At 37.3% G+C, this 9,256-nt stretch overlaps 2 protein-coding genes across 3 annotated transcripts in view; one reads left to right on the top strand and one right to left on the bottom strand.

Moving 5' to 3' along the window:
* LOC114244176 (uncharacterized) overlaps positions 1-9,256 on the bottom strand; it is a 223,716-nt gene that overhangs the window by 74,314 nt on the left and 140,146 nt on the right. The gene's annotated exons all lie outside the window — the stretch shown is intronic.
* Sgt1 (suppressor of G2 allele of skp1) lies at positions 517-8,405 on the top strand. Its single transcript, XM_028175890.2, has 6 exons — positions 517-1,094; positions 2,084-2,200; positions 2,774-2,975; positions 3,812-3,897; positions 4,982-5,086; positions 5,592-8,405. Exons 1-6 carry the CDS (start codon positions 1,059-1,061, stop codon positions 5,697-5,699), a joined length of 654 nt encoding a protein of 217 aa, XP_028031691.2. The 5' UTR covers positions 517-1,058; the 3' UTR covers positions 5,700-8,405.

Below are 9,256 nucleotides of genomic sequence, written 5' to 3' on the forward strand. Positions count from 1 at the left end.
AATTTTAATGAGTATAGTCGATCAACGAACCAATATTTTAGAGTACCTTGTATACCAATCACAATTGCTCTCTATCCAATTCAATTTACATCATATTGTGTTAACAATGTGTACATGCTAAGCATGAAACATAATGTATCTTCGTTGCACAATACTCCATATATTGGTAGTTTCATTAACTTAATTCGTACTTTCCAATTAACGAATATACTTGTTTGAGGTCGTAAAGGTAAAACATCCAGCTTAGTATAAAGAATGCTATGATTTTTTTTCAAATCCCGCAAACATGTAAAATTTAGTCATAAAAACTATAAACCGATTTACACTATGAAGGAAAGCGTAGTATAAAGCAATTAAATCCACAAAATTGTACAGCTACTTGTAAGAGGGTAATTACCACCATCCTATCCATTAGTCTGAAGTATTCATGTGGTCTAGCTTAAACGGTAGAACAGTCGTTATACAATAGCAAGTTGCGACCTGAGTGGATATATTTGCGTTAGAATGTTTACTCCTGTTACGATTTAACGCCACGCCGTGATCCTAAAGTGAGTTTACCCGCTTAGGTTGAAAACTAAGATTTACATTTTTCAATTATTTCAAAATAGAAGGACTAGTAATTTTTATTTGTGTGTTCATTATCGTATCATATATCATGTGATACCGCGATTGCGAAAATGTCGAGATACCTATTATCCAACGGCGCTTTGAAAATCAATCTCTAAATCTGTTCGAATACAAATTTTCCAACAAAACGTTTTATAAATACAGACTAAAAACTAGCATTTTACTAAAAATAATTATCAACAACAAAATTTCACCTTAAGATATTCTAGAATATGAATTGTTTGAAATTCTTAAGCTTGTTTGTTTGTCGTTAACCAACAAATAAGTCCATCAAGAATAAATTTGGTTACTATGCTTTAGAACACATTTGACGTCTAGAAAAATCGCTGAGTTGAATTTTCTCGATAGTTAAAGAAGACAAAGTGAAATTATACATAGGTACTCAATTTTAAAGCTAAAGTCGATCTTAGCTGTAAGAAAAGCCATAAATAATGTCTGAAGAACAGAAGAATTCCTCTGTTTCTGAAGTAAGTTCTACATAATGCCATATTTCATAAACTATTTTTTTCTTAACTGCAATAATAATGTATGTGTTGACAAAAAAAAACTCATTACAAAAGAAATCAGTGATAGTGAACTTCAGTTTTTTTTTTCAAAAAATATTGATTGATGTTAATACATTTAAATATTATAATGAACTTAAGATTCACGTTGAAGATAAATTTTCAAACAGATTTACGAACTTTCTTCTTTAGTGTACATTGAACATATTTTTGTATGCTCTTGTCCAAACATTTACACATTTAGTTGTTATAAAGACATTAATTATAGCTGAGTGTTAGAACGATTTTAGTATTACACTTTTTTTTTAGATTAATATGTCCCTATCACCATTATACTGTATAAATCTTGTTCTGATCAAATCGGCATATTTTTACCTTATTATGGGGATAGATATAGACTATAAAGAGAATAGAGATATTGTATTAAAATTATCATATAAATATCTATTTATGTCTTCAATAAAAGTGTTTGGTTTGCCGTTTAGTCCTACAAATTTGTTTATAGTCACCATTTTAAACACCATTCAATAAAAGGTAAATATATCCTCATGAGACAAGTTTCTGACCTCATAATGTGTAAAATATAGAAATAGTTATATAAAAAGAAAGGCATTATGTTATTGTATTCAATAACACAGTAAATTTTTTGATTAATAATTAGAGAGAGAGAGAGAGAGAGAAACAGTATTCTTTATTGTACACAAAAAAAAACAATGTGAAACATTAAATACAAAAAAAGTACAATTGCTAAGAGCAATCTCTTCACCATCAGGTGGACAAAAATCATTTGGAAACGAATTACATGCATTACATTACAAATAAAATTAAAGGTTTAATTAAAAATAAAAAAAATATTAGAATTAAAATAATTGCTCTTGAAAGTAATTAAGTTTATCAAAAAATCAACTCCTATCTATATAAATATGTTCATTATAATATAAACATTTCAACAGGAAATTAAGCCGAAGATCAAACATGATTGGTACCAGACGGAGTCACAAGTGGTTGTCACTATATTAATCAAGAATGCCCTAAGTGACCAAGTCAAAGTCCAGTACAGTGAACGAAGTGTAAGTATTTCTAGTATCAATGCTAGAAGCTTCTGAAAGTTGATTCTTGTACCTGCCAGAAAGGAGAAATTCAACATTACGGAGCATTATAATAATTGGTAACAGATCACACGGTCATTTGTTCATCACACAAATGTTTGCCCAATTTTGGAATAGAACCCATGATCCTTGGCGCAATAAAGAAACTTCTCCATTCAACATTATTTACAGAAAAAAAAACAAACCAAACAATTATTCAACAAAACATAGTGGCAAATTTTAGCAATGATAAATATAAATATTTGTTGAATTTTTACTTGCCATCTTGTGAGCTTGTACACTATCACTCGTAGTCATACACATTTTTATTTCTGTGGGTTTCTTTTTTATGTAAGTAACCTAAGTCCTTCATCATGAAAGTCGCTCTTGCTAAGAATTCTTGTGACGTACATAGCCCTTTACTGAACTTGTTAAGTATCTGTGAAATTGAAACACTGAGTTGCTTAACATAATTAATGAATATATATACTGAATATATTATCTATTAGGTTGTCAACAGAACTGAGAATCTCCAATGCTATTTCTACTTTTCAGCTATCCTTTTCCTGTCCTATACCTAACTCAGACTCTGAGTACAGTTTGGAACTTGAATTGGCACATGAAATAATAACAACCATGTGCAGTTACGTAGTGAGCCCGTCCAAGATAGAGATCAAGTTACGTAAAAAGGAAGGTCTGAGGTGGAACCAGCTGGAGGGAGAAGGGACTGAGAAAAAAGTTAAGGCCATTCCTCAGGGTAAATTTAACAAAATATTACTCAACTGTTTATATGTTAAACATAGGTGTATATACCAAATATGTTTCCACAATTAATCATAGAGAATCAGCTAGTATTCTAATATTCAATATGTCCAATTAATAACGAGCCCACATTGTGAGTGGTTACCATCGCTCATGGATATCAGCAATGCCAAGCTAAGTAGCTGCATACCCCTGAGTACTCTCCTTAAACCTTGTATGAAGCAGGACATGTCATACTACTTGGGAAACACTGCGAGCTCATCCCAGATCCAGATGGTACGCGACAGAAAAAATTCTTGACGCATACTGTGGATGAATACAGTGGTTCTAGATAGAGTGGTTGATAGTGGCGGTGCTATGGTAAAATCTAGATGATGGGATCATCTCAACAATTCCTCAGAGTACCTAAAGGCATCTTTTTTGTATAAGTAACAATAATTTTCGATATTTAAAAAGAATCCAAGACAAAGCCCTGTAAGTCATTACACATCAAAAATATACTTACTAGCTGTACCCGCTCACTTTGTTGGCCATTTAAAATTAACGTTATTATTTCTCACCCCCACAAAGATTCTCATCATTAACGCCCTCGCAACTGGTGTAGGAAGTCCAACACTTATATAAATATTAACCTATCATTAAGTACATGTATTCTCTACGGGGATACCAAGTTTCAAGTCAATCGGATGCACGGTTCAGTAGTTATAACGGAACATCCGTAAAAAGCCCTGTAAATTTATATATTAGTATAGATAGTATCGATTACAAAATTTACTTGATAAATTCCCAAAACTGCAACCAACAATATATATGTTATGCGTTTTATTATAGCTGTAATCGACGCTTCCGGACCGCAGCAACCACCTCAACTATTCAGAAAAGACTGGAACAAGATCGAGAAGGATATTAAAAAAATGGTACACATTTTTTTTATGCCCTTGTAGGCAGACGAGCATACGGCCCACCCAATGGTGAGTGGTTACCTTCGCCCATGGACTTCAGCAATGCCAGGGGCAGAGCCAAGCCGCTGCCTACAAAATCTCTAATCATAATCAAAATCTTATTTCAAAATCATAATTTATTTAGTGGAGTTTGATGTCTTTATTTATTGATTACCAAATTTAAAAAACTAGTGGTCACCCAGTAGTCCAAATTCGACTGTAATTAATTGAAATTTAATTTTGAACATTATTGATTCTATTGTCAAAAACTATGAAACATCTATAACAGATTTCGCCAAGATTACATTATAGACAAAGGAAAATCAGAGTTTATGTGTGTGTGTGTCAAATACATGCTAGTGTTTGTAATGTTTTTTTTTTATTAATTCAATATTTTTTGGCATACTTTAAAAAAAATATTAACATTCTGCACTCCTTCTCTATATTCTCTACAAGTGTGAGATGTTTCCCGTTTTAGTGTATATAGATGTATATATTTGAACCATTCTCTTTAAGTTGGTGTGGTGCAGTCACATTGTGATGTAGAACTCTTAAATAACCACTTAACACTAAATAGGCTGTGGTTTCGTGTCCTCATTTAATGTAAATAAAACAAATAAATGACAAGTGAACTCTAGTGGAGTCAGTGTTTATCAATGTAGTAGACAGCTAACAAACAAATATCCACTTCAAAATTCTTCTACGAGATCATTAAATTTCTCTTGTTCACCAAAAAGCTCTGAAATGCTCGACGCATACATTATTTCCAAGCATATCTCCTTATCCATTATCTGATGACAAATATTATTTTTGCAATGTTCATACTCATCCAATAACCACATCCCCTATAAAGTATGCCATGCATCATCTAAAGAAATGCCTAAGCGAGTGTGTGTGGAATAAAATGTCGTACGCTTTCATCACACTCTTTTATCCAATAACAACAATTTCTATTGAAAAAAAAAGTTGTAACCTTCACACATTATTTAAAAATGCTCATCTCCAATTTGGCCACGCCTCAGTCTTGTGATGTGTCTTGATCTTCAAATGTACATTCCAGGAAGAAGAAGAGAAACCAGAAGGAGATGCTGCACTTAATGCTCTCTTTAGAAAAATATACGGTGAAGGATCTGATGAAGTCCGACGTGCCATGAACAAGAGCTTTGTAAGTTTAATCTTTCTTTGATTAATTCTTCTAGTATACTGCGTACAGCTTATATTTTATTTTACTGGTGGTAGGACCTCTTGTGAGTCCGCGCGGGTAGGTACCACCGCCCTGCCTATTTCTGCCGTGAAGCAGTAATGCGTTTCGGTTTGTTTTGGTACTTGAGACCTTAGAACTTATATACGTTGTAGATGTCTATAGGCTCCAGTAACCACTTAACATCAGGTAGGCTGTGAGCTCGTCCACCCGTCTAAGCAATAAAAATAAAAAATATTTACTGACTCAGACTATTTATCCTATAGAAGATACTATTTTTTTTATATTTTCCAGAATTTCTGTAAATCAAACGGTTATCTGGAAGAGATCGCTTTTAGCTATAAGACCGCCTATTGTACAAATGTATCTGCTTTTTGACCGTTTTTTGAATGTAAATTGTGTTTTGGTGTGCAATAAAGTGTATTCTCTCTTCTCTTTCTCTCTCTCTAAAAATGTGTTTTTCTACCAGGTCGAATCCGGAGGCACCGTGCTCAGCACCAATTGGACCCAAGTGGCTCAAGACAAGGTGGAAGTGAAGCCCCCAGACGGACTGGAGTTCAGGAAGTGGGACTCGTAAACTGCTCAAAAGATATCGGCTAACCATAGACTATTATTACTATCCTATGTTCTCGTTATCTTAGTATTTACAAGTAACCACTGTATTTTGGGCTTGAGCAAAAGTGTCCTTTAAGAATAATAGAAAGAAGAAGCAACCAATATGCAATTGAGATTTTAACGTCAGATGCCAAGATCAGTAGTTGCCTTCAAATCAAATTTTTTTTTTTTATACAAAATAAATGACAGTACACTCTTGTTGAACGTCAAAAAGAACTACCGCCAATTCACAAAAACTAGCCTCCGTCTTGAGAAGAACTGGCAAGAAACTCAGCGGGCATGTCTTTTTTTTTTTAATATTAGATTTTTTCTGGGTGTGTTATCAATGAGGTCCGGGAACCAATTACCAATAGTCTTGAAAATGTTATTAGTGCGATTCAGGTTATCAGATTTCTTCTAAGCAACGATATTATCGCTTGAAGGTGATTTATTATGTAATTAGAGATTCGTCTGTGTCGACATACAAACCACAATTGAGGCTGTCAGCGTAAAAGTGCCCTAACCCACAATTTATCATATTTGTGCATATATTTTGCAATTTATTTAAACGGTTTATCCCTAGTTTCACAAATAGATAATAGATGGATTTCTAAACATTATTTTTGCGCGAATAGTTTTTGGCTCTACAAAGCCATGTAAAAATAAATTCATATCTCATTATCTCCATACTAAATATGGTAAGGTTAGGTCACTTTTACACTGACAGCCTCAATTATAGTTCTGTTGGAGCAACTGTGTGCTTACATTTCGGTCTGTGCCGGTTAAATTTTTGAGATAAAGAGTGTGGGTAGGATTCAGTTGACCGCTATTAAAGCTGTTATAAATCTGATAAATTTGTTACTTTGCAAAAGTTTCAAAGCATGAAGCCCAGTGATCTCGGGGCCACTTATCATTACGCTGGCCGTGAGACTTACCATCAGACCAATTACGCTATAAGGAATTTTGAGAAAAAAATTTGAGACAATAACAAAAAAAAATTTAGTTTCATTAAATTTAATGTCATTAATAGACGGCCAGCGTGACTGCTGATGTCCATGGACCACTTATACCAGCATCTTGTTTCCTCATATATACGCACAAAATGTATTTTTGTTTTGAAGACAAGAGAAGGGCCACTTCTAGTCACACTTGATCTTAAGTTGTTACCGATGTAGCTTACACAGTCACCACGCTGGTGGAACGCCCCGGAAAGAAGCGATAGAATCGACTTACCATCAAGTGGACTCATATACTTTTATCCATCATTAAAAAATATATATTCGTTGATTCACAAAACAATCAGTTACAATGTTTCTCTTATCGTGTATCACGTTCAACTTAGTTTCTATGTATTCGATTAGATAATATTTAATTAGATTTGATTTTATTTGTAAATGCATTATATAACTTAAGAGTGTATCAGAGCTGTCATCTAAACCATGGCCGGTTTTAAAGTGGGTTTTCAATGTCACATTAGTTTCAATGCGATTTAAAATCAGCTGACATTGGACAGACATTATATCTTTTTTGCCACGTACCATCCGGCTATGGAATCAGCTCCCCTCCACGGTGTTTCTCGAGCGCTACGACATGTCCTTCTTCAAACGAGGCTTGCGGAGAGTACTTAATGGTAGGCAACGGTTTGGCTCTGCCCCTGGCATTGTTGACTTCCATGAGCGACGGTGACCACTTACCATCAGGTGGGCCATATGCTCGTCTGCCTACAAAGGCAAAAAAATATATATATGTTTTGGCTTTTGTTGAAGCCTCTAGGAAGTCATGTCGCTCGGGAAACATCGTTGGAGCTCATCCCAGAGCCGCCGGTGGGTAGGCAGCAAAGTGGATCTCTGGAAACGCAGTGACCGCAGCGTCTCCAAGTAATATGGATGAGCTCTGCTCCGATAGTGGTGGGGTGATACTAATAAAGAGATTCCAAAGAGTCTTGGGAACGGGATCATTGATAATGCAAACGGTCCTCTTCTGTATTGAGTCAAATGGAAGAAGGTGGGAACAGCTCTCTTAGCGAGACTGGAGTCTTTGTCCAGTTCTTGAAGCACCGCTTTGCTCTATCGAGGGCTCTCAACTGACTCCAATACTGAACATCGGCCGTACATCAACTTCAAAAATAAACGCGCAAGGTCGCAGGGATAATCCTTGGGAAAACGCCGCTAGGACCAAATGGTTCTTAGCAGTGGACACATAAACCTGCGTCCTCACAATTGAACCAAATTCAATCGGCCCTAAAGAGTTCTCTACTTCAAACAAAAGTTTTGATCATCTTTCCTGTATTACGCTCCAAAAGAAACTCCAATGGTGGCTATATCTATATATGAATCCATTTCGTTAACTGATAACATCTCGTTGATATTCAGAACGAGAACACTGAGTCTTGTATGGCGTCATGATGCGCCATGTGTCCAAAAAGCTAGCAAACCACTTTCAGATCACCTCCGGAATCCGATTATAGAATCCTATCTACAGAAGGGGTCAGAAACTGGGTCTGGAACCCTCATCATCTTGGAAAGAAAGGAAGTTATGTTAGAGGTTAAGAAGTCATGTTATTAAAATTACCCTTTGCCAAAACTTCTTAAAGCCCGTAAACGTAGCATTATAAAAATAATAATTAGAAAATTGTATAACCAGTTAGCGTATAAGTTTTTTTAACTAAAATAAAGCGTTTTATGTATAAGTTGTTTTTTTAATTAAGTTCTCCCATTTTACGAGTCGTTACACTAAAATTCTACCCTCATACCAACATAATAATATTTTAGACTCAAAAACAATGAGAAAAAAAACACGCTTCTGTAGGTAGCAAAAAGTGGCGGAACACACATTGGCGCGTTGCTCTGGATTTGACGAGCAACGCGCCGCCCTCGTCGCGGTCATTGGAGAGGACCTCTCGCTGCCGCGTGTCGTGGCTACGATGCTCGGCAGCGACGCGTCCTGGAAGGCGATGCTCGACTTCTGCGAGTCCACCATCTCGCAGAAGGAGGCGGCGGAGCGAGAGAGGGAGAGCTCTTCCCGTTCCGCACCGATCCGTCGCCGTCGAGCCGGGGGCCGGAGGCGGGAATACGCCCGTACCTCCCGGCCCCTGTAGGTAGCGGCCTCCCCCCGGTGAAGGTCAAGGGGCGACCTGAGGGGGTGAGGCCGCGTGGCGCGCTACCAGCACTCTAGCGCGCTGCCGTGGATTGAATAGAGCGACCGGTCGACGGTGTATCGCGTCCCGACCCGGCAGGCTGGTTCTAGTCCAGCGGGGTATTCCGGGACACCAGCGGCACCGTCTGGGCGGCCCGACGGGCTGCCGTACCGAGACGGCCGACGTTTCAGAGCCTTCGATTCGCCGTCGGCTGGGCGTCCTTGGGGTGAGCCGCGCCGTCTGGTTGTAGTGTTGACCGCGGTAGCCCCCCTACCTCATCCGGGTTCTGACCTCGGAGGGGATCGGACGTCGGGTGTAAGAGTGCAGGGGAGTCGTTTAGTGGGTGGGTCCTAAAATCCTTGGGCCCGCGGTCTGCTCACAACACCATGCAGACCGTTGAGTCT

This window comes from Bombyx mandarina, chromosome 23 (assembly GCF_030267445.1).
Source record: "Bombyx mandarina strain Sakado chromosome 23, ASM3026744v2".
NCBI lineage: Eukaryota > Metazoa > Arthropoda > Insecta > Lepidoptera > Bombycidae > Bombyx > Bombyx mandarina.